The sequence below is a fragment of the Glycine max genome, chromosome 13 (assembly GCF_000004515.6).
Source record: "Glycine max cultivar Williams 82 chromosome 13, Glycine_max_v4.0, whole genome shotgun sequence".
Taxonomy (NCBI): Eukaryota; Viridiplantae; Streptophyta; class Magnoliopsida; order Fabales; family Fabaceae; genus Glycine; species Glycine max.
In genome coordinates this window covers 38,243,361-38,270,986 of record NC_038249.2, presented here as the reverse complement: position 1 = coordinate 38,270,986, position 27,626 = coordinate 38,243,361, and the positions used below count along the sequence as shown (strand labels likewise).

The 27,626-nt window shown below is 33.0% G+C and overlaps 4 protein-coding genes across 4 annotated transcripts; 3 read left to right on the top strand and 1 right to left on the bottom strand.

The window, feature by feature from the left end:
- Nucleotides 1-1,996: 1,996 nt before the first annotated feature.
- LOC100805808 (rab GTPase-activating protein 22) lies at nt 1,997-9,707 on the top strand. The gene is made up of 11 exons (XM_006594748.4): nt 1,997-2,417; nt 3,322-3,417; nt 4,742-4,845; nt 5,154-5,416; nt 5,713-5,835; nt 6,382-6,470; nt 7,729-7,834; nt 8,113-8,210; nt 8,503-8,763; nt 8,938-9,021; nt 9,448-9,707. The coding sequence occupies exons 1-11, from the start codon at nt 2,328-2,330 to the stop codon at nt 9,460-9,462; spliced, it is 1,329 nt and encodes a 442-aa protein (XP_006594811.1). The 5' UTR covers nt 1,997-2,327; the 3' UTR covers nt 9,463-9,707.
- Nucleotides 9,708-11,921: 2,214 nt separating this feature from the next.
- On the top strand, nt 11,922-14,936 carry LOC100786691 (COBRA-like protein 10). Its single transcript, XM_003541832.4, has 2 exons — nt 11,922-12,496; nt 13,163-14,936. Exons 1-2 carry the CDS (start codon nt 12,049-12,051, stop codon nt 14,563-14,565), a joined length of 1,851 nt encoding a protein of 616 aa, XP_003541880.2. The 5' UTR covers nt 11,922-12,048; the 3' UTR covers nt 14,566-14,936.
- Nucleotides 14,937-15,832: 896 nt separating this feature from the next.
- Nucleotides 15,833-20,345, bottom strand: LOC100806336 (DDRGK domain-containing protein 1). The gene is made up of 8 exons (XM_003543249.5): nt 20,137-20,345; nt 19,911-20,019; nt 18,909-19,015; nt 18,149-18,250; nt 17,900-18,058; nt 17,657-17,713; nt 16,298-16,334; nt 15,833-16,218 (listed from the first exon to the last, which is right to left on the bottom strand). Exons 1-8 carry the CDS (start codon nt 20,257-20,259, stop codon nt 16,013-16,015), a joined length of 900 nt encoding a protein of 299 aa, XP_003543297.1. The 5' UTR covers nt 20,260-20,345; the 3' UTR covers nt 15,833-16,012.
- Nucleotides 20,346-21,322: 977 nt separating this feature from the next.
- Nucleotides 21,323-22,145, top strand: GM2S-1 (2S albumin). Its single transcript, NM_001251514.2, has one exon. The coding sequence runs from the start codon at nt 21,349-21,351 to the stop codon at nt 21,823-21,825; it is 477 nt and encodes a 158-aa protein (NP_001238443.1). The 5' UTR covers nt 21,323-21,348; the 3' UTR covers nt 21,826-22,145.
- Nucleotides 22,146-27,626: the final 5,481 nt, after the last annotated feature.

The following is a 27,626-nucleotide window of genomic DNA, read 5'->3' as shown; positions in this document are numbered from 1 at the left end:
TTTATATTTCAATGATTATTTCAATATATTATAAATGCATTCAACTTATATTAATAATAATAATAATTTTATCTAATTTAATGTTATTTCAATGCTTAGCCAAAGTTGTAGAGATTGACAAGTAGAGTGTAAATGAAGTAAGTTATTTGTGAATTATTTAAACTCCATTAGTTGAATGCTTGATCAAGTTTATTTTTTAAATAAATTAGATATTTTAAAGTAAAGTCATTTTCATGCACAAAATAAAAACCATTTGGAAATATGTATTAAATAAATTGAAAAAATATTTTAAAATATACATAATTAATTTAATATTTTTCAACTAAATAAAAAGATAACTAAAAAAATGTGCCATTTGAAAAAAAAAAGTAACCTTTTAAATAACAATCTCTAATTCAACATGTAAAGATAGGCAAGTCAAAATCTAAAGTTACCCCTGCCCTTCAACTTTACAAGGTAAAATAGCAAGATGTGACTCATGGAAGTATCTCTGCTTGTTAAATGAGAATAAATTTTATCTTTGTCTTAGCTATTTTTCGCTTCATGGATGGATCTATCTAGAGTCATGATCACTCAGTAAAAATGGAGACAAATAAATCTGTTTGTTGCCTAACTATAATCATACATATACTGAAGTAGCTTTTCAATTTTCATACTTTTTAGTTTCTTTTAAAGATATAAATTATGAAACTTTTGCCAGTTGTTGGAGTGTGCGACTAATTTCATTTCAGAGAAAAGCATTTGTTGATTTTGTTCTGAGTAGGATATCTCATATCTAAACTACCTTATTATTTAACAAGGAAAAAATCATCCCATAAAGTTCAAATTTATGACCTGAACCCGTGAACTGCATGCCATATGCTTATTTGTCGTTGACTTTTCTTTCTGTTTCCGCGTTAAACTTGGTCAGCAGACTGTGCTCAAGACCAAGTCTCACGGTTCTACACCAACTTTCTTCTTGCTTGGTCATTTTTCCATGTTTGACCATCTTGTGTTTAGTCTTTCATAATGGATTTTGTGTTTGTTTTTTACATATTCCAACTAAAAACAAGTAGAAAAAAAATTATTGGTAAACATACATAAAATCTACTCATTTATCATATTAAGAATAAAAAATAAAATTATTATTTGATTAAAGATTTAACACAACATTAAAATTTATTAAAAAATACATATAAAAATTGAATATTTATTAAAAATGAAAAAAGCTTCCTAAAAAATACCAATTTCAAGTTGCAAAGTTACATAACATTAAAGTAACCAAAAAGTGTATCTTTTGGTAGGAGATTCTCATTTCGAATAACAAATTCCAACTGAAAAAAAATCTAATTTTTGCTTTGGTATTCTCTTATTAGTCTTTCTTATTTATTAAATAAAGAAATATTATTTTTTTATTGAGATTAGCTAATGCACATGTACTCGTTTTATAAAAGAAGGAAAATTTGAACAATTTACATTTTGAATGTATTTAAAAAAATGAAATTATAACTTTTTAAAATTTTCTTTTAAAAAATAAATCAGCAAATATTTATAGAGTATATTAATATATACACACATGTTTTATATGGTATATTTAAAAAAATTAAAGTTATAATAAGCTAAAATACTCTTTTTCAAAAACAAATAAGTATACATTAATAAATATATTTTATTTTTAGTGTAATTTTATCTCTGTTAGTAAAAAACGATTACATTATGTCAAGCTTATCATATAGGATAATTTAGTATTAAATGACAATATGATTTTTTTAATATTTTAATTATTTCCTCTTTTAGTTTTTTTTTCCAACCATATATGGGAATATAAGTTGTATAAAGTTTGTCAGACAAGAACATACAAAAGAACAAAATCAAAAACAAAAATTAACAGTAAAAGAAAGTAAAAAAATAAAATAAAATAAACGAAACATTATCTCGTGTAAATTTATTATTACGCATTAAACGGGGAGTGTGGTAAAGGGTAATGAAAATTTAAGAATCTTTTTCTGTTCCTAAATTCCTATTCCAGCCTTTTGACTGGGTATTGTTACCTTCCTCTTCATGTTCCTCTCACACCATCATCTCCACTACCAACCCACAATGTCATAACATTCTAACTATTAATTTAATACAATAAAATCCAAAAAAATAAATAAATAACCGTTATTTTTTTGGTTCTGTGTAGCTTTTGGAGCTGGATCCTTGAATTCTTCACTTGACAAGTTTTTGTTTCTGGGTTTGCTTGATCTTCCCAAAGGGTCCAGCTCCTGCGTTCTGCTAAGGATTGCTCACACCAAAAATCATTGCTTTTTAGTTGATTCTGTTTCCCTTTTGTTTGGTTGATTGAGATGTGGAGAGATCCGGGAGTTTCAGCTGATTCTTTCTATGAAATCCGCCCCGAATGCACCGATGTTCCCGTTACTCGATTTAAGATCAAGGTAAAAAAAAATTCTTCCCTTTTTTGGGTTTAATATATTTTTCCCTATTTTTAATATGTGTGTCTTTGTTCATTGGTGAATAGGAAGGTTGATGGAAATTGGTGTTGGTCTTTTATGAGCAATGCATGTGAATTTGAGGTTTTGTGAATGCTTTTTGTGATTTAAGATACACACACATGGCTGTTCTTTCTTTCTAAGCTATATTGAGCTTGCTAAGTGAATAAACTGGAATTGTTCATTTGGGGGATAGCTGATGATTTTAGATAATTGAAAATCATACATGAGGGTAATGATGGATTGTTGACCTTTACTAAGTTCTCAACAATGGCTTTGATGTTGGTATCTTTTGCTTGTTATGTATTTCAAATTCAGTGATGTCAAGTATCAATTTTAATGAAGGAAACTTGATTCACTTACGGCAACTTATTGTACAGAAATTACATATCATAAATGTGAAATTGAATGTAAACGTTATTGATTATATATGATTGTCTCTAGTTGTGTGGATATAATCCTGATATTAGTTGCATGAATTAGAAGCACTTAATGAGTTATATAATCAAGTAGTTCAGTGAAACACTCATTATATTAAGATTTCCATTTTTGTTTTTTTTTTTTTCTGTTATAAATAACGCAGCATATGGACTGCTTATTAAGTGCTTGATTGCTCAGTTACATAAGTAACTTATAAGAGTTCTAAATCTGAGTATGGATAAAATACACTTTGTAATTTATGATAGCTTTTGTCTTTTTTGTGATTATTTTTGGTTGTGGTTTTTTGATAAAAAATGAAAGAAAGAAAATTGTACGCCTTCAGCTGAGAACTTTCACATTTAGTTGAATTTTTAATCTAGTAACACTTATATAATGTTCATTTACTTTAACTTCTTGTTATATGGTCCAGGCTGGCAAAACACTAAGTGCAAGAAAATGGCATGCTGCATTTACTCCAGAAGGGTATCTAGATATAGGCAAGACTCTAAGCCGAATCTACCGCGGGGTAATTGTTTTTTATAGTTAAAATGTTGGTTCAATATGTTTGAGAATATGGAATTTAGTCTCTACTACTTTCCATTATGGTGTAGTCAGTGCAACAGGGAACTCTTGCTTGCTTGAAAAACATAAGGGTATCTGTTTGTATGGTTGAACTGATCCTTGGAATGGACTGGACTTTTTTAATGGGTCTAATTTGGTTCTCTTTAGTGCATGAGATTCCATTACCATGGCTGAGATTGAAGAATGTACAGACAACAAGTATTAGAAATTAATTAAACCGGCCTAGTTCTGCCAGTTGCAAATTTCAAGTTATTGTTGAATGAGATAAGATTGAAATTCTTTTTTCAACATATTTTCATATGCATTCTTGTGAAACATCTTCCTCTTTTTAGCAGGCTTTTGATTGGAAAGTTTCCTGTTCGGACTTGCTCCTGTTTTTTAGGAGTTATTTTTTTCTTAAAAAAAAAATGTTTGTTTTGCTGTTGTTTCTTACTTAAACCTCTTCTAAGACTTGACATAGGCTTTACATTACCATTCTAAGGTAACAATTGAATGTAATGTAGGAAAATATTGTACTTTATTACTACCTCTGGTCCTATTTATACACTACAACTTGTTTCTTATAAATAGGACCATAGGTAGTATTATAGTAAGGAAACTAATACAGAATACTCCTTTTTTTTTTATCTATGAAAGATAAGAAAGAAAATGAAATTGTTGTTAAATTTAGATCTAGATTTCACAAGTCTATGGTAGCAAATATTATTTGAGAGTGATGTCTTTTGTTTTTCAAGTAATACACAAATTAGTCCTTGAAATTTCGTGTATCAGTCAATTTAGTTCCCAACATTATCAAACAAAATGATTTTAGTCCTTATTGTTAGAATTTTAAGGACTAAAATGACCATGGTTTAATAACTTTAAGGACTAAAATAACCATTGTTTGGCAATTTTAGGGACTAAAATGACATTTTCAAATTTTAAGAAGGAAATTGACCAGTGCTTATAATATTAGGGACTAAATTGATGTATTACACTTTGTTTTCAGATGAATTTTGTGCATTTATACATATGCATACATATCAATCTACAAAAATATGTGAAGATATTCATGGAAAGTTCTCCTATTAATTTGTTTCTGCATATTTAATTTTTTTTTCTTCATGATCTTGAGTAATGCATGACCTATGCTGATCATATTATTGGTAAGTGGCATGGCCCTAAAATTATTGAAGATATTTGTTTGTTATGTGCACAAGTGCAAATAGACAAGTGTTTTTATATGTAGCTTTTGGTTGATGGGTTCTTTATTAAAATTTTCAAACCAGGGAGTCCATCCATCAATTAAGGGAGAAGTTTGGGAATTTCTACTTGGTTGCTATGATCCCAAGAGTACATTTGAGGAAAGATATCAGATAAGACAACGCCGAAGGTTATTGGTTTTCTCTTTAAATGATTTCTTTTTTATAAGAATCCTCTTTTTCACCCTTATTATCATCACAGCATCCTAAAGATATTTTTGGTTTTCATTTCTCTGTTACCTAGGTCTTCTTTTTAAATAAAAATGCAATTAGTATAATATGTCAACACAGGCTTGATAAGCCTTAAAAAATATGACAAGAATTGCTTCCATCCTTTATACAGGGATAATACCAATACTTTTTGTAATATAAAACTTCAGTTTCTGAATTCCAAATCTAATAGATCCTTACTTGAATATCACTTTTTTTCCCCCATCAGAATGCAATATGCTACATGGAAAGAAGAATGCCGCCAATTGTTTCCTCTTGTTGGAAGTGGTAGATTTGTCACAGCACCTGTCATTACTGAAGATGGTCAGCCTATTCAAGATCCATTGGTTTTGAAAGAAACAAGTCCGGCCAAGGGATTGGCTGTACATCCACAACATAATAATAGTCCTTCAAGTATGGATGCTGCAAATAATTTAGAAAAGGTGACAGACAAGGCAGTAGTCCAGTGGATGTTAACTCTGCATCAAATAGGTTTGTGAATAATTTGTTCTCAATGTGCTGTATATTATATTTTGGCCATTATATGCTATCTATTTTTTTATGTATTGTCCAAGTTTTAGGCAGAACCCTGCTTCACAATTATTTTCTTCATATATCCATTATGCCTGAAATGCTTTGCTGTACAAACTCAATTTGATTTGCATGGCATATGGTTAGAATGCAGACTCTATTATTTTGTGAAATTTTTCTCGTGTAATATAAGATCCTATCGCCGTTATATAATTAACATGGCAAATGACACTTTTCATGCACATAATACATTTCAGGTCTTGATGTGGTTCGCACTGATAGGACATTAGTTTTTTATGAGAAGCAAGAAAACTTGTCGAAACTATGGGATATTCTTGCTGTTTATGCTTGGATAGATAAGGACGTTGGCTATGGTCAAGGTGGGTCATACATATTTGGCATCTTTTGGACATACACCTGCACTGTATTTAGATATTTGTATTAAATCCTGGGAAACGCATGTGGTAATTCCATTCAACTAGCTTGCACTATTCTATGATATATTGACTAGACTAGCTGTTGACACTAATGTTCACCTCAACAAACCTGACCCTAAATGAAAGGCCAACATTCATAGAAAATTTAATTGGTATTTAATGTATGGTAACTTCCTATGTTCAAGTATTTGGGTTTTTGAAATAACATAGCAATTCCTTTCCGTGCATTTAGTCAACTGTTTTAAGTGGTCAGTCAAATTAAAACCTCTCAATTCATTATCATTGATGAAAGAAAACAAGTAGAGAAATCTGAACCATGAGAGAAGAAAACAGTAAATTGTTTTATGGAAAAAAGAATATAATAAATATATTACCTACTGCTTTATATATTAATTTAACTTATGTTTTCTTGTGATCTTGAATGAAATAATTGCTACCACCATTTGCAACTTATCTAAGCTTCAGATTTCATTTTACAATTCTGAGCAGGAATGTGTGACATATGCTCCCCAATGATAATTCTTCTTGATGACGAAGCAGATGCATTTTGGTGCTTTGAGCGTTTGATGCGCAGACTTGTAAACATCTTATCTCTATGCTTTGGTCTATTATTAATTTCTTTTAACACGTTTTTTTACTCAGATTTCTTGAAAATATTCCCGGGGGTAGGGGGGATCTAGTATTTGATTTTTGGATTTTCTTCCTCTTATGTGTACTGGGTTTCAGAGGATTAAGTATTGTAATTTGCACTGTTTGGTATTTCTAGGAAATGTATTCCTAGGGTCTATTGGATAAACTTCTCCAGAAACAGTTTTAGGAGAAGAAAATAAGAAGAAAAAATGAAATGAGCTTCTCCATAAACTAAAACTAGCTTATGTGCTCTCTCATATTAGCTTCTCTGAAAGATAGTTTTTAAATTACGCACGAGCCAATATTAGCATATGGAGAAGCTTATTTCATTTTTCTTTTCCTAGAAGTGCTTTTGGAGAAGTTTATCCAAACAGACCGTAGTCTGCTTCACCTTGACTGTTAACTTTAAATACTAGCTCTTGCTTAAGTTGCACAGTGCTTGTAGGCTAGTTAAAATTGTGCTTAAGTTCTTCAAGGTTTGACACTGATGTTTTGATTATACTGTTTCAGAAATCCATTCATTGTAATGTAAAAAATTCACTGCTTTACTCTTTTCTTGTGCATACTTGGTTAGAAACTCCTATTACAAAATTATGCCAATTTCAATTTTTATTTTCCTTGCACAGCCAATGCCAAATTTGTAAGATGAACTTCCATTTATGAAATTCCTGTTTGCAGATATAAAACTTGGAAGAGATGAATTATAATGTATTTGTAATTTTGTACATGTTAGAGATGTAATAAACCCATTTTTGGTCTTCACCTAATGGCTTAAGCTTTTAAGAGAGTTGGTTGCTTAGATAGTATTTGAACCTCCTTGATTGAGTGGTTAAGAGTTTGACCCTTGTCACCCATTCTTCTGAATAAAAATTGAATTTGAACACATGGTAAGTAAATAAAATGGGTCCATGCATTGCACAAGCTTGGAGTCCTATGGGATCTTGTGCATTGGGGGTGTATTAGGGATGCAAATCATGTAGTAAACCCATTCTTGAACCTTCACCCATCAGCTTAAACTTTTTGGTGAGTTGGTCATTGACAGTAGCTGCTTGAAATTTTATATAAGTGGGTGCACAAGGATTCCATGTGATTAGTTAACACTTTATGGCTACACATTTTTTGGTAGAAACTAGTTTGTATTAGTAGTATTTCAGACATTCAATTTCATCTCAGTTTCTTATGATTTGTGTTCTTGAATTTGTAAAGCGAGGCAACTTTAGATGCACCGAGAGCTCTGTTGGTGTGGCGGCTCAACTAAGTAATCTGGCTTCAGTCACTCAAGTAATTGATCCAAAACTTCATAAACATTTAGGTATTTTTCTTGCATGTATGCCTTGGTATTTTATTTATGATCAAATATGGATATAATTTTTTTACTTAATTATGTTTTTTATGTGATTGCTGTTTTAAGAAATAATGATTGGAAGAAAATGTTAATGGAAAATGATTTGTTTTTATCACTGTTATATTGTCATTCAAATTTGTTGAATAAGTCTCTTCTTTTTTCTATAAAATTTAATTGCACAGTTCTCAGTTAATGTTTGTGAAACAGAAAGTGCTAATGTGCTGTCTCTTAATTTTGGAGCACAGAACATCTTGGTGGAGGTGACTATCTGTTTGCTTTTCGAATGCTAATGGTTTTGTTTCGTCGAGAATTCTCCTTTTGTGACTCATTGTACCTTTGGGAGGTATGCTTGGCTTCTTTTGTTCTTTGTTCTTTGTGAACTGTGATAATGTTACATTTATTGAACAAAGGAAGATTAAGTTGCTTTCTTAATATAACAGATGTGCCCACAGTATGATATGATTTCCAATTTTTGTTTTTTCACAGCCCATTATTGTTTCACTGTTAATGTTTTTTCCCCCTTCTATGAAAACAGTTTATGGAATCATGATTCCTTTCATTTCTCTTTGGGGGTGGATATCTTGGGAATCTTTGTAAAATGATGATCAATTACTAATTACTTTAAATTTTAACAGATGATGTGGGCTCTAGAATATGATCCTGAATTGTTCTTGATGTATGAAATGCCTCTATCAGCTTCTGAAAAAGCTGAGGGCTCAAAAGGGAAAACAAAGTCAATACGTCAATGTGGAAAGTATGAGAGAGAAATTGTGAAGAGTGGAGCAAAAAATGCAGAAGCACCTCTTCCTATGTCTATTTTCCTTGTTGCTAGTGTATTGAAAGATAAAAGTGCAAAACTACTCCAAGAAGCACGGGGCTTGGATGATGTTGTCAAGGTTAGTCTTCTCACATCTAAGTTGCATTAAATTAGATGGAGCAATCACTTGGATGCGATATAATATATAATGATGGTTTGTGATTGAATGACAGTGTACGGAATCTTTGCACTAAGTATTTATTCTTGTATCTACTAAGTTCCTTCTTTGCTCCTCTGATGTAATTATCCTCAGATTTTGAATGACACAACTGGTAATATAGATGCAAAAAAAGCTTGCAGTGGGGCTATGAAACTTCACAAGAAATATTTGAAAAAGGTATTCTCTGCAACTCTTCCTCACTTTCCATATCTTAGTAGGAAAAGCAAACTACATGATAGCTAGCAAGTAGCAACTGACTATAGTAATCAATTCCTCAAGATGCAGTGGATGAATATGACCATGTTGTAGTGCCTAGTGTCACTCCTAAATTGGAATACCAATTGTCATCAACACTATACAGTTTGTCTTTTTTTTTTTTTTTGCTTAAAATGCATTAAATTAGTTTCTGAGACATCATTATAATCTCCAATACATTGAACTGGATGTATAAATCTTTAATCCAAATTCTAAGTATTGATCCTTAATCATAGTTTATTTTTTGGTATGTCATATATATGTGTGTTCCCGTAGTTCTTTTCTTTTCCCTGTATAATCTTATTTAATTATCTCTTAACTATTATAGTAATTTTGTAATTGCTGCAGGCCAAGAAACCCTAGCACCAAATACATCGAAATACCCAATGATTCTTTTGTAATGTGTTGTATGGTAGATGTGTTGCTCCCTGGGAGACAATAATGGAGAACATAGGACTTTAAAGAATTGAAAAAAGGAATTCAAATATCCAACCATCAAAATCCCTGAGCAATTGTTGTATGTGAAATCATTTTTTTCCCCTTTTGTATCCATAAAAGAAGTAAGATTGTATATTATGAAATATGAAAATAGAATTGTTGTGTATACCCATCTATTTGTACTTCGTTATTGCATAGAGGAAACAAGATACAGGAAACAACCATTCAATTTCGAGCCAATAAAATTAATTTTGTTTTGATATTCATTTATTTCCACTAGTTAAGTGATCGTATTGGAGACAATTGAATGGCCAATTGAATAAAAATGTATTTAAAATCTAGCAAAAGAAATAATTAAGTAAATCAAAACAACGGTCATAAACCATTCACTTTAACGAGTCCTGTTGAATTAAAGGGGGTTTCTTTTAAGCAAAAGAGGACTGTTATTAACTTAAATAAACTCCATAGTCCAACAAAGAAGGAAAAACTAAAAAAAAACATAATAAATAAATAAAGCTGTCGATGACCTTAAAATTCTAGATTGTTCTTTTTTAAAAAATAAAAATAAAAATCTTTTAGAGAGTCTCTTTTTATCATTAGTCATCAAGTTGCCTCATAATTGAGATTTTATTTTAATTCCAATCCAATAGTACGTTCCTTTGGATGGTTTTCTTTTTGGTTTACAATTTCTTGATTTGATTAACCACTTTTTGTTTATTTCTTTCTTTTAATAAATTTCAATTCATACTCAATGTTTAACAGCTCTGGTGAAATTGCTTGTGATGGAAGAGTTAACTGTTATGGAGTGATAATATTTAAACACTAACAAATTTTAAATACTTCATCAAGACTTATAATTTTTCTCTATTTTTTTCTATTATATTACATTGTCAATTAAATCAATCATTTATTTCTTTCTATCTCTCTCAATGTATAAATACTTAAAAGATGTCCAAGAATCATTTTTGAATGTGATATACCTAGGTTAGTTCATCCAACGGTATGATACGACTTAGTCTATAACATGTCATTGAGCAAAGTTTTAAGTGATGTCATTTAATTTTTTTCTTTTTTTAATATGTAATCTATATTTTTTATTTGATAATGGATAGAACTGTTAAATTTATTCAAATCGAAGGAATTATACGTGCATGATAATTATATATTATATATTTGTAAGTCTTTTATAACTGTTATAAGGAGTGTTATAATCATTAATTAACCTAATACGTATATGACTTGTTTTTTACATGCATTAATTAATTAACTAACTAATTTTAGCATAATTAGTTTGTATTTATACCCAAAGCATTAATTATATAATGTTACCTTATTTCTCGAGAGTAGTTAATCATTTTAACACTAAATAGCAAGTTAGTTCACACAACGATAATTAAGTTGACAATAACAGACGTCTCCATTCTGAAGATGTGAAAACTGTTTGTGTATGTTTCTTTTTTTTATTTTTTTCCCCTAATAGTTAAAGAGTACAATATTAATAACCAAACATTGCAACAAACAGAATTAAAGGTGACGGGTAATATGGTATGAAAGGGAAAAAATGAAAACCAAATTTCATACATACAACACTAAACTCTTTAATTCTCTCACAATTAAGACAAATGGTTACCAACAAAAAAGTACTGATTAGAAATTTTAGCATTAGTATCTTGGTGACAAAAAAAAATACACTATTTTCTATTAACTGAAATTTATTAAAAATCACAATTTTTGAATTATACTTTTTATTTAATAATTAGCTTTAGCTTAATTTTGTAATTACCAAGAAATTACTAGCCCTCCAAATAGTCTTAGCATTCCTATGAATTTGATAGATTGTATTATTATTATTCACAGATTCAGAGATAGTAATGTATGATTGCATGCATGAAATCTAACTTAAATTATAAACAAAATGATTTGGACTTAATGAAATCAACAAGACCACCACGTGCTCCCAATGCCGTTTTTGTCAACAAAATTTATTAGTGTACCTAGTAATTCCCAAGGAGTAGTATATATATATTTTTTAATGGTAGCCCAAGGAGTATTGTTGTTCCTCAATTAATTTAACAAAGGCTTCTGTTTCCTTTCCAATTATAGCTTCCAAACATTACCTGTCCCCCGAAACAACCGCTAAAACTAACGGAACATAACTCCCTTCTCCCATCTTCAATTCTTCATTCCCTCCTCCCATTTATATTCCCTCACTTTCCTTCTCTCTTTCCATTTCCCTCTCCTCCTCCGCCGCGTCGTCCCCGCGCGGCAACCACCTTCTTCCTCGTACAACACACACACAAAAAAAAAAAAAACAAAAAAAGCATAGCTGGTTGGCCATATAGAAGAAGAAAATACCACAACATGAAAACTGCTTTATTAAAGCAGGTAACTTCTTCGTACTCAACAAAAATAATAACAGCTTGTTTGTTTCTCTTCTTGAACTGCCATGTTGGCTACGGCCAAAATGACTTTGAAAAATTTTCGTCCTTGTCGTCGCCGCCACCGCCTCTAATGACGGAGCTCGACGCCTGCAACGGTGTGTTTCTCACGTACGCGCTCCTTGGGCGCGTGAAGGAGTACCCGCACGTGAAGAACACGTCGAAGCAGGCGTGGGCGTTCAAGGCGGAGGCGTCCCTGACAAACGTCGGGGACGAGGAGGTGCAGGGGTGGAAGATGTACGTGGGGTTCCAGCACCGCGAGATTCTGGTCTCCGCCGACGGCGCCGTGCTCACCGACGCCGGGGACTTTCCGGCGGAGGTGGGGAACGGGACCACGATGATGGGGTCCACCGCGACGGACTTGAAGACCGCCATAGATACCGCCGGGGATATTGACCAGATGAGTGTGAGGATTCAGATGAAGGGGACGCAGTTTGGGTTGGGTGCTGGGGCTACGCCAATGCCTAAAACTATTCATCTTGAGAATGATGGCTTCAAATGCCCTGCACCCAGTCGAAGAGGTATAATACATATATATCTTTCTCTTCTCCCACGTTATGGATATTTCATGCAATAACATGCTTCTGAAATTATGATAAACATTTTACTTGTGCTTTCTGTGTGTGTATATATATATTCTTAGATGCTAACTTAGTGTTTCAAATTACAAAGTTATTGTTCTAATTTTCAAAATTATTAAAGACGATTTTTTTAGTTTAGAAAATTACAACGATAAAATTTTAAATGATTGATGTTGTAGTTTTAAAGATTAAATTGATGGATAGTTGTGATTTTAATGATTAATTTAATATATTATTGTATGCAAAATACTTGCTAATTATTTTTCCTACGAATTTTTAAGGGTGCAAGGAAATATATACTGAGAAATTAGCATGAGTATACGTCTTAAAACATGCACTGTAAATAAATAAAAAAACATAATTGACGTTTGTGCATGATTTATTGAGCTCGTTTCAAATAGTACATATATGCATGATAATCATATACTTGCAAGAGTCTTATAATAGCCTAGGACAGGAACAACACAATTTCTATATCTTGAAATTGAAAACGATCGATATAACTATTACACAGCATGGAGCGTAAAATCTTGTTTAATTACAATTATCACATAACATGATACATATATGAATTGCTTTTGACATTTGTGTGAATCAATGGTGCAGCCACGAGAATGTTCGTATGCTGCAGAAAGGACCCAAAAGTAAAAGCCAAGCAAGCTAAGAAAACAAAGTACCCACCTCGTCGCAAAGGAGACATAACCATAGCATACGACGTGCTCCAAGCCTTCCAGAACAACTACTACGCGCAAGTCACAATAGACAACAACCACCCATTAGGTCGTCTCGATCACTGGAACCTAACATGGGAATGGCAAAAGGGAGAATTCATATACTCCATGAAAGGAGCCTTTGCTCGCAGAAGAGACCCTTCTGAGTGCTTGTACGGCCTCGCAGGAAAATTCTACAAAGACATGGATTTCACAAACGTCGCAACCTGTCAAAAGAAGCCAACAATCTCTGATCTTCCATCAGAGAGAAAAGAAGATGAGAAAGTTGGAAAACTTCCTTGGTGTTGTAGGAATGGCACTGTTTTGCCTCCTATCATGGACAAGAACAAAGCTAGGTCAATGTTCCAGATGCAAGTGTTCAAAATTGCACCTGACACTGATAACAGAACTGCTCTCACTCCACCTTCAAAGTGGAACATTGATGGTGTCATTAACCCTAAATACAAGTGCAGTGCCCCAGTTAGGGTTGACCCACAAGTCTTCCCTGACCCTAGTGGGCTTAGTGCTATTAGCACAGCGGTTGCAAGTTGGCAAATAGTTTGCAACATCACAAAACCTAAGCCTCAAGAAAACCGTTGTTGTGTCTCTTTCTCAGCATTCTACAACGAATCAGCCATCCCTTGCAACACGTGTGCATGTGGGTGTGATGACACGAGGAAGTGCAGCTCTAGGGCTTCTCCGATGCTTCTTCCACCAGATGTTCTTCTTGTGCCGTTTGCTAACAGGTCCGTTAAGGCACGTGCATGGGCCAGGCTCAAGCACTTGCACGTACCGAGCAAGCTCCCTTGTGGGGACAATTGCCCCGTCAGCATAAACTGGCACGTGAGTTCTGATCACAGGGATGGATGGACAGCTAGGATCACACTTTTCAACTGGGAGGACTATTCCTTTGACGATTGGTTCACTGCAGTTCAGTTGAGGAGAACTTTCGAGGATTTTGAAGATGTGTATTCCTTCAATGGGACGAGGATTCCTGGTCTCAAAACTGTGTTCTTTGAAGGGTTAAAGGGTTTGAATTACTTGGCTGGAGAAACCAATGGAACACACGCTAATGACCCCAGGGTTCCAGGGAAACAACAATCTGTTATTTCTTTCAGCAAGAAGCATATAAAAGACTTCGATGTCACACATGATGGGTTCCCCACTAAGGTTTTCTTCAATGGAATGGAGTGTTCACTTCCTCCAATTAGACCTGCCAAAAGTTCAGGGCGCAAATCATCTTCCATCAGTGTCATTGCACTCGTTTTCACAGCTTTTGTGACTTTCTTGATGATCTAAATGATTAACCTACCTTGACACAAGAGAGAGAGTTACTGGCTTGAAAGGGTTTATTTTTCTTCTCTTCGGGGCTGCTTTTTTATATATATCAGTCTCATCAACGACGGGGTGCTTATACAAACTGAGCAGAGAGATAAAGATGCATGTGATGAGGGATGCAGCCTTTTTGTGTAAAAGTGCATAACAGTGTATATCTGATCGATACAAGATTGTGTGTGGAACTTATTATAAGTTCAGTACGTAACTAGCTCATATTACGATTAGATTGCCTTGTCTGAACAACGTTACTCTAGTGTATGGATTGTTAGGTCATGTAGATACGTTTCTCAAGCAAAGTTCTACCTTCTGATTAATTAATAGGTTCATTTTCTAACTGTCATGGGATTTTAATTTAATTTGGGATTTTGGGGGGGGGGGGGGGGAGGTGTCGGGACTAATGTAGCTCCTAAGAGCTTCATTTTCAATATTGCTTCTCTTGGTTTATTATTTCTTTGGTTTGAATAAACTAGAAGATTATCAAATTGGGAAGAAAACAACGCAGAATAATATAAAACGGAATAAATTGAGTAAGGAAAACAATCTCAAACTCTAATGTTGATTAAAATTGAGAGAAATTCGTTAAACAGGTGAAACTCACAAAAATGTGTAAATTTTAATAAATTTAACAAATAATGTTCTAAAGAATTTGTTAAAAAGTATGTTTACAAAAACACCCAAAAAGAAATAGGAACACAGTAGTAATTGACAAAATTAATAATATGATATGAAAAAAAATTGGTTGACAGACACCAAAGAAACTATTTGACAAAATTAAGAAAAAGAGAAGTTTAAGTATAATAAGTGATATGGCTTAATGTATAAAAAGAGAAATAGAAAATAAGTAGGTATTAATTAAGTATTGGAAATGTAGAAAAGTGTCCACCAATCATCTAGAGAAGTCTCAAACCAAATATTTCAGATGTCAAAAAATAGAAAAAGTTTTAACATCTTGTATACTAACCTCATTTATATACTGGCTACGTCTAGCGATAAATAGGTGAGGCTCGACAATTAAAAGAACGGTTAGAATTACTCTTGTTTAACTTTTTCTAACTTCCAAATATCTCAAGTTTCAAATTTTGTCAAAGTTTTTAAAAAAAAAAAAAGGGCATACCCTGATGTCTTGCATCTGCATGTAATGCTAAACTTGTTACAATGGCCAACAAAATGGAAAACAATTTCCAAAAAATAGTGTTGAGGACTAATTTCATATTCAGACACGTAGATCTGCCTCTTGAAATACGTTCTCGTTCTATACTGTGTACTTTCCACAGGAAAAATCTGAAATTTGTTACACTAAAGCTGTGTTCAAAGTCATGTACCAAACAAACCCTAGGCAAACCACAGATAATTGTTTTTTTTTTATGTACAACACGATTTTCCTGCCACCCACAAGTCAAAAAAAATGTCAGTTAACAGTTATCTCCTCCGCAATGTTAATGTCCTCAGAGTACTGGGCTTTAGGCTCCAAATCAATGAACTGGTTCGATTTACTTGCTAAGTGGGAAATGCTAACCCTCCCTTGCCGCTTAATATAATCAGCAACGGCTTTCATCTCTTCTTGGGAGATGTAAATAAATTTCCCTCTATCATCCATAACACCCGAAAGCCGACCTGATACACAAAATAAACTCATTATATCCATCCACCTTGGAAAACAATTTAAAAAGAAAGGATAAAGAAAGGTTCTTACCCATACTTTCCAGAGATGTGATGCGATTGATACATTCCTGCATCAGTACAAAAAAAAGGGAAGCCCATGGAGGGAAAAGATATCACTCGGGCAGTACACACTATAACAATTTGTTTCATCCATAAATAAATTGATAGAATCTCAAACAAACTATAAAATAGGGCTTCGCTACTTAGAAACATTCAAAGGGATATCATTACTTGGGTTAACACCCATAAAATTATAAAGAAAGTAAAATACAAGCTAAAGTACCAAAATGGAACTATAATTCAACATAAAACACCTATATATATCTCTTCTCCCGAAAGAGGGAACAGGAATTAATTTTTGTATCTTCATTTAGAGGGGAGTGGTGTGCAATAAAAAGTACTTGAAAAGGAATAGAATTAGACTATTGTACTTGTAGTGCAACCAAATTAAATGGTTCAAATTATTGTGCAGTTGCAGTATTTAATATAAATAGCAAGGTCCGTTTATGTGATGTGCCTTTAGACGGTAATTTAGGAAGTTGTGTAGCATACTAGCATTTGTGTCTTTAGGCAGTTATTTAGGTAATTCAGGACTCGTGCGACAGTTATCATGTGGTTATATATATAGGCACAGAAGTTTTGGCATTCAGTGAATAATTGGTATTAATGTTTTTGAGAGAGAAAAACTCTGTTGGGGCTTAGGCCTCTGTATTATGTATGGAGAGAGGTTGCTCCCTGTGAGGCCCCTGCCTCGCATCTCCATTTTCCCTTCCTCCATCTCTCCACTCCAGAACTCTCATATTTTTCTATATATGAGATTGGATTGGCATCATCTATCTTTAACCACTGATTTTCACTAGCTTCCTTACAATACAAAATATAAAAAACATTGAAAATAAAAAATAAAAATCAGTAACCTCAGGGTAAGGCTTAGTCATCTTTCTAAACTATACTTTCATCCTACTATTCTTTTGGAAACAGAAATTATATTGTTGTTGGTGGTGGGTGATTTATATAGTAGTATAGTATAAGTCACATGTATTAGTAGAAACAGGGACATGAGAACAGCTTGTGTATAGAACCAACCTAAGTAATGGGTGGAATACTACATTTTCTCTCATCAAATCTTTGTTTTCCCTATTTGTTTCTATCTTAAAAATCTTGTTTTCTTTCAACTCTACAAAATCCTACACCAAATATATGTTTAGAAAAATCAAATAGATACAATACATGTTGCACATAGACCATAAAACATACCAGCAAAGCATAATATTAGTTAAACTGCTTCTCTCATAAAACTTGTAGCAACAACCAATATAAGGAAAATGAAATGGTGATGGAAGAAATATATAGGCTGATTCAAATAAAGGAATAAAATAGGAAAGAATACCTGTGTACGCAATTTAAATTCTGCAGCAAGATCTTCTAAGGGAACACATTTGTGCTTCTGAATGATTACACAAAATTAAGTCTAAATTAGAATGGCTATAAAACCTCTTTAAAGTTGACAGTGATAACCCTAGTTAATTGCTATTAATTTTTTATGCCTCACAGAAATGCATAAATTTTGGCAAATTTAGCAAAGGGAAATCAAGGAAATTAAGAATGTACAAATTAAAAAACAGAGAATAACCTTTATATATTCAACAAAATTGCCTAGCAAGTCTTCAGTACTACCCTGCACTTCTTCAAGGGTACCCTCATCATCAACTGAAAATTCACCTTTCCACTTCTCAAACTCTAATGCAGCAGCCTCCTCCTCCTTAGCCTTCTGAGCTCTGGCTTCCTCTTCCTATATGAATTAAAAGCAAGTGCCTTACCAGTTAATATACCACATGAATGTTAATCATAAAATCAAATCGGAACAAGGTAACAAGCTCACCAACTTACGCTCCTGTGCCTCACGCTCCTCATCCTTCAACCTCCGCATTTCTGAATAACGATCTTGTTTTGCAAGCCTTGACTCTCGTGCAACTTCCTCAGCCTTCCAAAGAGATAGACCAAAATACAACTATTTAAACTTTAATCAACATAGAGAAACCCCCCAAAAAGCAAAACATTAAGCACAGAAATTCAAGAAATACATAACAACACCCTGAATGGGTGGGGAAGGGGTGTTGTCTTGAATAACACACTCCACAGCAATATCAGAATTCAAGTTCTATTATACAGTATTCTCCAAAGTTCTTGTATCCAATACTCAACAGTTTAAGTATTAGTCTGAGAATTAAATACAAACTAGGGACAGTAATCATGCACACTGCACGGAAAAGCAATAACGGAGGTCAAAACAAAATGACCATGTTTTTTAACAAAATTACAGAAATCTCATTCAAGCAGGAAACTTACTCAGAAGAGAGAGTGAAACGTGTGGAGCAACTGGATGGTTTTAATAATAATATAGATTGAACTAGTGTCCTTTACTAAACCTTCAAATACACATAACGTCTTTCATTTCAAGAAACCATCCTTTTTGATAAGTCAAATTTCAAACAGCATGGTTCTTTGGTAAATTAGTATAGAAGGCTACAAGCTGCAAATAGCAAGAATCCCGCCAAAAATGTACTCAAGTATAAAGAAGGAAAATGATGCATGGACACCACCATTGACCATGCTAGTTGACATATAAAGAGAGAGAATACCTGACGCCTTTCTTCCCTCTCTTGCCTTTTAATCTCCTTTTTCTTTGATGCTTTAGCCTCATAATACCCTCCGCCGGCAGCTTCATCATCACTCTCACCACCAGATCCTGTTTAGATGCATACGGCTTATCACTTCAAAAAGGCAACTAAGTTTCAAGATACGATCTGTACGCATGCTTCCAACACAGCAGTGTACATATCATATTTCCATTCACCAACAAGTCCAACCATAATTCCATATAGCAAAAACAATAAGCCAAATAGTCGACTCCACATGTGCAAATATCCCTAAATGTCATTCTAATCTAAACACTCGATAACATGGTAACATTGACGTATCTAGTGAGAAAGCAAAAAGAAAAGAAACTAAGGCCATGTTTAAATGAACTTCTCCATAAACACTTATACAAGAAGAAATAAAAAGATAAAATGAATTAAATTATTAAAGTTTCCGAATAAATTAAAACTAGCTTATGCATAAGTCAAAATCAGCTTTTAGAAAAGTTAAATAAAGAACTTCTATAAATTAGCTTATGGTGCATAGCCTAATTTTAACTTTTAAATTAGCTTATGGTGCATAGCCTAATTTTAAATTTTGAAAGAAGCATAAGGTTCTGTTTGGATAAACTTCTACAAAAGTAAGATTCTCGATAAGCTAAAATTAGCTTATGAGAGAAAAGTAATTCGTTTTTTCCTTCTAAAATTACTTTTGTAGGAGTGCTTATAGAGAAGTTTATCCAAACAGAGTCTTTCTTTTACCTTCTCCAGTTCTCCTATAGATGCTTATTGAGAAATTTAACCAAACAGAGCCTAAACACACAAAGATCACCAAATATTCATGATTTCACATCTATCAAACCTTCCTAGTGGAAAACAACTCATATTAGTTCCAGTTACATCTCTGATTAACATTTTCATTCACCAAAGCATCATCGCACACACCGAAACAAAACAAATCAAATTAAAAAAAATAAATTAAAGTGAACGAGTTGTGCGAGAAACCTTCTTGCGTCGCAGGTGGATCTGCCGAAGTGCTAGCTCCAGAGGCGGCAGGTCGGCGACGCATGCGACGAGTGGCGGCGGCGCGCGCCACGGTTTCTCTCCGCGGAGCCTGACAATTGGTCATCGATGATCAAACAATCCGACATGGACTCGAAAATAGAAGTGATCAGGGTTTTGGGGGCGAAATGAAGGGAGAAGAGTGAAGGAGTTGGAAGAAGGTGCAAACCTGAGGAGCTTCGTCGCGGTGGGGAGGGGGAGGTTGAGAATCTTGACGGCGTTTCCATAGGTAGAGTGGGATCAACGCTGCCACAAGAAGCATCGATAGAACTGCTACGAATAGCTCCTCCATTGCGCTCTCTCTGTTTTCCTTCTTTCTTCTCTCTGGTTTCTCGCGAAATTGGTTTCTCAACTGCGTTTGGGGCTCCAGATTAAACGACGCCGTTTCGTTCCTTTCGCTTCACGGCTTAACGATGTCGTTTCTGTCTGTGCCCAAAAAATAAAGGCATTTGTTATTTGCACCAGATATTTACTAAGTGCACCCTAGTTTGACAAGTAGGCGATAATTACAAATAGATGCGGTGCAAATAATAAATTTTGAAGGAAATAATTACAAAAGAACAGAACTTATATTTACTTTATTTTAAAAAACTAAAATGAAAGAACAAAAAAAAGTAAAAAATACAAAAAATGTGCTTTAACCACTTTCATTATTTGTTACAGAAAGTATGATTCTACTCAAATTGATCTGTTGTATCTGGTGCTGCCTTGTCACACTGGCGATTTCAATCCCCTAAAGATATGGTGCAAACTGCGAAGTGATCAATATCTGCTCGGTTAATTTAGATTAATTAATAATATTCAACGTGATGTACCAAAAAAAGACAATTTTTTGCTCCATTGACAAATTAAACCTCATCAAGGTAATTTCCAAACCTATAAGCAAAAAAATTTCACATTAATTGGCCCGCAATCCTATTAGTCTTATTATACTAGAGTAGGAAAAAAAACAATTACACAACTTGTCTTATTATTCTCTATGCTAATGAATATTTTTCCCTTTTGTTAGAAATCAGTGTTTCCTAATTTATTGAGTATTAATTCCACTCACCGCATATATTTACCGTTGAATAAGAAAATTTTACACATAATTCTTTTTAAAATAAATAATTTTTTTATACTAGATCTTATATGATTACGTGAAGCCAAGTGGGTTATACTAATGATATATAATGTTTGATAGTAATCAGTTTATAAACCAAATGCATGGAAATGTTACGTGGAAGCACGTAAATTAACAAGCATTGAAGCAAATGCAGCCACCGCACCAAAACCACCCCACTTCACTTCCACGTACCATATTCCATGCAACTACAACACCCTAAAACTTCAATAAATGCCCCCACCTTCACTTCACTTCACTTCACCCATCAATAGCAAAATGACCAAGTTCACAATCCTCCTCATCTCTCTTCTCTTCTGCATCGCCCACACTTGCAGCGCCTCCAAATGGCAGCACCAGCAAGATAGCTGCCGCAAGCAGCTCCAGGGGGTGAACCTCACGCCCTGCGAGAAGCACATCATGGAGAAGATCCAAGGCCGCGGCGATGACGATGATGATGATGACGACGACAATCACATTCTCAGGACCATGCGGGGAAGAATCAACTACATAAGGAGGAACGAAGGAAAAGACGAAGACGAAGAAGAAGAAGGACACATGCAGAAGTGCTGCACAGAAATGAGCGAGCTGAGAAGCCCCAAATGCCAGTGCAAAGCGCTGCAGAAGATAATGGAGAACCAGAGCGAGGAACTGGAGGAGAAGCAGAAGAAGAAAATGGAGAAGGAGCTCATTAACTTGGCTACTATGTGCAGGTTTGGACCCATGATCCAGTGCGACTTGTCCTCCGATGACTAAGAAGTTAAAAGCAATGTTGTCACTTGTACGTACTAACACATGATGTGATAGTTTATGCTAGCTAGCTATAACATAAGCTGTCTCTGAGTGTGTTGTATATTAATAAAGATCATCACTGGTGAATGGTGATCGTGTACGTACCCTACTTAGTAGGCAATGGAAGCACTTAGAGTGTGCTTTGTGCATGGCCTTGCCTCTGTTTTGAGACTTTTGTAATGTTTTCGAGTTTAAATCTTTGCCTTTGCGAATATCGTTCGTTTTGCTCTTCAAGTTCTGTTTCTTTGCTCATAAAAGTATAAAAAGATTCATTCCATCGTTAATACCCCATAGATGGGGTGCTATGGTCCGATTGATTCGGTAAAATTAATTAGGAGACTACTAAATTATGAACCTATAGAGAAATTTTTCTTTTTTTATTAGTTTATATTATTTTTTTACAATAATAATAATAATAACAAGAGAGACGGGAAGAGAAATGGGAAAGTAGAAGACAAGATAAATTAATCTATTGAAAGAAATAATATGTGCAACTACTAGTTGATTTACTGTATTGGATGAGCTGATATATAATCCACTTCTAAAAATTGCCTCACTACTTGTGATGGGTTGGAAGGCAAAAAATTCTTGACCCATATTTGCTGGTAAGGTAAAATTTGTTGCGGATTATATTTAGATTTAGATATCATAACAGGGTATTGATGTGGGAGGGTATATATTTCAAAATGCTTTATTTTTTTATTTACTTACTAAGGAATTTTAAGAGAGTTAATTTTGAGATGTACGTTGAAATGAAAATTAATTTCAAGTACTTTTATTTATAAATAACTAATTATTGGCAATTAGTTGTTTCTTACGTAAACTTAAAAAGCAATAGTAAAACCAACAATTTAAAAAGTAATAATGTCCCACGCATGCATTCAACGTTAATGATACATATTGTTTCGTAAGGACTAAATTATGATCAAATACATAATTCAGGGATTAAATATGTTATTTATCTGATTACTTTTGTCACAAGAGGAATTAATGACCCAGTTTTGCGTCATTTTTTGGTTGGATAACCTTTCTCATACATCTTGATATAAGACTGTCTAATTCGAACAACCACCACAATCCAATTCCAAGCAGCAGTGCACGTCTACCGCTAAGGCCCATTAGCATGGGCAAGTAGCTAGGGCCTTAGTGCCCCTGGTAATACCAAAAACATAGAAGTATATAGGCAGTTGCTTGGGGCACCCGGCATTTTTGCTGGGCACCCAGCAACGTGGGTGAAAGGGCGAAAATGTCCTTCACCCTTTCATATAAAAGCGACACAATGACTCGTCCGTAGGAGTCACTGTTCATTTCCAAAAATCGCTTTTTCTTCTTTCAAGAGAAAGCGCGTCTTCTTCTTCAGAGAAACCGCTTCTTCTTCTTCTTCCGCACTATGTCTTCTCCTACAGCCTCTCCACACTATCGATTGGTTGCGGCCTCTTCTTCTTCCTCTCTGTTGCATCTTCTTCCTTGCCGTTGCGGCCTCTTCTTCTCCCGTCTTTGAGGTTAATGAATCTTCTTCCTCCTATAGTGCTTGTTCTTCCTTGCCGTTAGATATGGTGTATTGTTTTGTGTTTTGGTTTGCATTGGTGCTTCTTGTTTTTGTGTTTTGTGTATTGTTCTTCCTCCCTGCCATGCTTCTCTACTCCATGGTTATTTCTGTAAAAAACTCGTACGGATTGGCAATCCGTATGACTTTTTAAAAAAAAATATTTTTTTCAGTTAGTGAAAACCAATCCATATGAACCATATGGATCAACAATCCGTATGGATTTTTTTTTAAAAAAAATGATTTTTATTAGAAAAAAAGGAGGAAAAATGAAAAATATTTATATGTCAATCATTTTATAGATTGTTTAGTATTGATTTTTAGTTTGTGATTAATTTGTTGATTATTGATTTTATGAATGATTTATTTATTATTCAGTTTATCTAAAAAATGTTAGTAGGATTAGATTACATTTTAGATTAGATTAGATTTTTAAAACAAACATTAGATTTGAGAAAGAAAAATTAGATTAAAAACATGAAAATGTTAGTAGAACAAAAATACTAAAATATTACTTTGTCAAATATATTTCAGAATGTCACGCTCTCATCCGTCGTCATCACGTTGGACCAACCTCAATGAGGAACTGGAGTAGCTTCTTGCGACTGTGTCTAGTAAGAATTAACATATAATTGCTTGAATGTTAATTATATCATAATTAACAATTGAAGAGCACGGAGAATGGACGGAAATGGCAAAGATGATGCAGAATGTCACGGTTCCACCAGAGACTATTTTCCAGACCATTCACACCAGGTCATGTTCATTTTGATTTAATTAACATATGATTTTTCTGTTATTTTCTGTAACTAACCAACCTTATTTTGTGATATTAAATGTAGATTTTCGGTGAAGTTAGTAAGGTACATACTATCAGGTGGAAGGACGTACTTGAAACCGTATGGCATTTGGTTGACAAAGACGGAAATTATCATAGCGTTGTCTACAACAAAGATTTGGACCAACCAGTCATTGTAGTAGGGTGGACAGCACTACGAGATTTTTACCAGCTGACTGGAGACCATCTAGTATTCTTAACTCATTATGGTAAGAGTGCATTTTTTTCTTACCATATTCAAGACCACTTGCATGTTCAGATCATTCCCAAGATGACACTCTTTATACCATCAAGTGTCAGATTCTGTCACCTTCAAGGTTTATCTCACTCAACAGAAAGTTATAGCAGTTTGGTAAGCAACTTTTTAATTTAGTTGTCAGCATTTCTTTATTTTTCAAGTTTTAAATTTCATAACATAAATTCCTGACATAACATTTCTTTATTTGTTAGGACGTTCCAAGCAGCATGTATTATTTTGTTAAAGACAAAGACTGAACTCATTTGTACTTGGAGAACGTTGCAGAATGTCGGCTTGTGTTCAATCATTGGAGGAAGACACTTAAAATTAGAGTCAGATGGAAACATTTATGTGAGACCTTATCCTTGACAGTTGACATGAAAATAGTTTTTGAATCCATTGATCCCAATGTTAACCGTGTGCTTTATTGGTCATGTTTATGAATAATTTAGGATCTCGAACATTTTAATTATTATGAATATTTTAATTACTTTTGAATAATTTATTTATATAATATTTCTTTTATAATAATTGTTTTATCATGTGTTGATTCTAAATTTGTTGCAACAATGTTCTTATATATAATAGTTGTTTTGTCATGTATAATAGTATCTCATTGTTTTTGAAAAAATTTGGTCATGTTTTTTAAATAAGTTATTTTTAATTAATGACTAAATGAAATTTTTTTATCATTGTTAAATTTAACCAATTACTAAATTAAAAGTAATAACTAAATTTAAGCAATAACTGAATTAAAATTAATCATTAAAATATTTTTTTAAATTATTTTGTTTTATCATTGCAAAATTTTGTAATCCATATGGCCATAACTGAATTAAATTTTTCTAATTGATTTGTTTTAAGCAATAACTAAATTAATTTTTTTAATTGATTTGTTTTCAATGTAAATTTGTTTTTAAAAAATTCTAATCCGTATCACAAAAAAATGGCTGGTATTAAGCAAAACAAATTTGACGTACGTACGGATTGTCAATCCGTATGACCATACGGATTGTCAATCTGTACATACGTCAAATTTTTTTTTTGCACTCCTCTTCTTTTCTGATGACGAAAATTGACCAAAGTTCACCGTATACTCCTCACAAACGCACGTACACCATCGGAGACCAAATACGCTTTCAAATCGCCCTTAACGGAAGCAACTTACACTAAGTCACGAAAATTTTGTGAAAAAATGACGCTGCGAAAATGAAAATTTGAACCTGCTATTTATAATCGAAAATACCATAAGAGTATTTTCGGTATTTTTGGAAATTGTTGGGTGCCCCAAGCAATTCCCAAGTATATATGGGTAAGTAAACCACAGTGTACTAGGCCCAACCCATAAGACTATTTGGTGAACTAAGGTGGAGCCTTGTTAAATTTTTAAGTTTACTCAAACAAAAGCATCTCTATTGGCAGTGTGCATGAAACTGTTGCATGGAACCATGGAAGCACTGAAACACAAATTCAAGCAGACCCAGTCCCCACTAAAACACCAAAACCCCCGAAACTTCCATAAGTGCCCCCATATACATGCACTATGTATTTTCCTCCATCAAGAATAAAACCAAGGGCAGGAAAGTGAGGTCCTAATTTTTTTTAAAAAAATTATTATGTATATTTTTCAACATGTAATATTTTTTCCTAACAAATATGGCATTATTTACTTTACAAAAAGTAATAGTAAATATTCTTTTATTGGTGGACTTAAAACTTGAACTTTAATTGTTTTACCTTTAAACTAACTCTGCTAAAACCCTAGTCATATTAAACTAAAGATCATCTTAGTGATAATAAGAATCATCATCGTTTGTGATCATGTACATACCCAAGGTAATATAAGCAGTTGCAATGCTGTTAAATTAAAATCTTTGTTTTGTTTATTTGTTTTTTAAGGAAAATTGAATATTATAACTTATAATGATACTCTAATCTGGATACATAAACATTAAGAAAATCAATCTGATATAAATTATTTAGCATACCAAGAAATATAGCTATCTCCAATTAATTGATCATATTAATATTAATCAACAATTAATTTTAAACAAACTAGTTGAAAGAGAGACATTCATAATATCTATTTAGATACGCTCAAATGACTCTTTCTTATAATGAGAATGTATATAATCTCATTTAGGTTGGGTCTCATATGGAATGAATTTATAATCGTGAAATTGAGTGGATCATCATAATTTTTTATTATAAGTTCGTAATCCTAGCTCATTTTTATTTTGGGCAGAGTAAATCTACTATTTTTTTTTATCTGTATGTACTTTTAAATTTAAAAAGTGAAAAAATTAAAAAAAAATACTAATAACAATTACATTTTAAAGGTTCATGAAAAAATAGAAACAAATGAAGACAGAAATATATTGAAGGATAATTTAAGAATAAAAAATATGTACACCAAAAAAAAAAATATCTTTGTTAATAATTATAATAAATAACTAAGATTTTTAAATATGGACCGGTCATATTGAATTGAAGAAGAAAGCAGTTAGCATTCAATGGTTTAACCATAACTAATCCATAATAATTAAATAGTATTAAACAAAAATAATATAATATTTATAATTTCGTAATTTTAAAAATTAAACATTAATTGTAAATATCATAACTCATAACATATAATATAACTAAACATATAAAACTATATCAAATACGTCATAACATTTAAATTCAGCAAGACATAATAATAACTATAAGTATCTACATTTAGAAATTAAATAAATATAACTATCCATCATCATAATATCGTATAAGAATAATGGTATCAAATATCATAATATTGCGGTTCTTTAATTAATTAAAAAAAGAAAAAGATTTTCTTAAGTAAATCAATTCAAATAAGTTTTTGGCCATTTTCCCCCATTTTGTACCCGTTCAACTAGTTGTATATCAGTTCTTTGTAAATCCATTTGTCTAGCTTAAATAAGTAGTCTAGGGACTTGTTTCATAAATATGAGGTGAAACCTCACATAAAGTAAAATAAAAAATTTTAAAAAAATTAATATTATATAAGTAAAAAAAAAGACTTAAAAACTTAAGATTTAAGATTTTGAATTAAAGTAAGATCTCAAATTTTTTATGTGATTGTTAAGTCATCGATGTAAATCTCTCTAATATTTATTTCCCAC

What these genes read in the sequence shown, in the direction of transcription:
- LOC100806336 (XM_003543249.5), bottom strand. Translation starts at nt 20,259, where the DNA reads ATGGAGGAGCTATTCGTAGCAGTTCTATCGATGCTTCTTGTGGCAGCG. An exon ending in ACCGCGACGAAGCTCCTCAG is followed by an intron (nt 20,020 to 20,136) that starts GTTTGCACCTTC and finishes ACCAATTGTCAG; the next exon opens with GCTCCGCGGAGAGAAACCGT. An exon ending in CACATCTCTGGAAAGTATGG is followed by an intron (nt 16,219 to 16,297) that starts GTAAGAACCTTT and finishes TTTGTGTATCAG; the next exon opens with GTCGGCTTTCGGGTGTTATG.
- LOC100786691 (XM_003541832.4), top strand. Translation starts at nt 12,049, where the DNA reads ATGACGGAGCTCGACGCCTGCAACGGTGTGTTTCTCACGTACGCGCTC. An exon ending in CCCTGCACCCAGTCGAAGAG is followed by an intron (nt 12,497 to 13,162) that starts GTATAATACATA and finishes TCAATGGTGCAG; the next exon opens with CCACGAGAATGTTCGTATGC.
- GM2S-1 (NM_001251514.2), top strand. Translation starts at nt 21,349, where the DNA reads ATGACCAAGTTCACAATCCTCCTCATCTCTCTTCTCTTCTGCATCGCC.
- LOC100805808 (XM_006594748.4), top strand. Translation starts at nt 2,328, where the DNA reads ATGTGGAGAGATCCGGGAGTTTCAGCTGATTCTTTCTATGAAATCCGC. An exon ending in TAAGCCGAATCTACCGCGGG is followed by an intron (nt 3,418 to 4,741) that starts GTAATTGTTTTT and finishes TTTTCAAACCAG; the next exon opens with GGAGTCCATCCATCAATTAA. An exon ending in GCTTGGATGATGTTGTCAAG is followed by an intron (nt 8,764 to 8,937) that starts GTTAGTCTTCTC and finishes AATTATCCTCAG; the next exon opens with ATTTTGAATGACACAACTGG.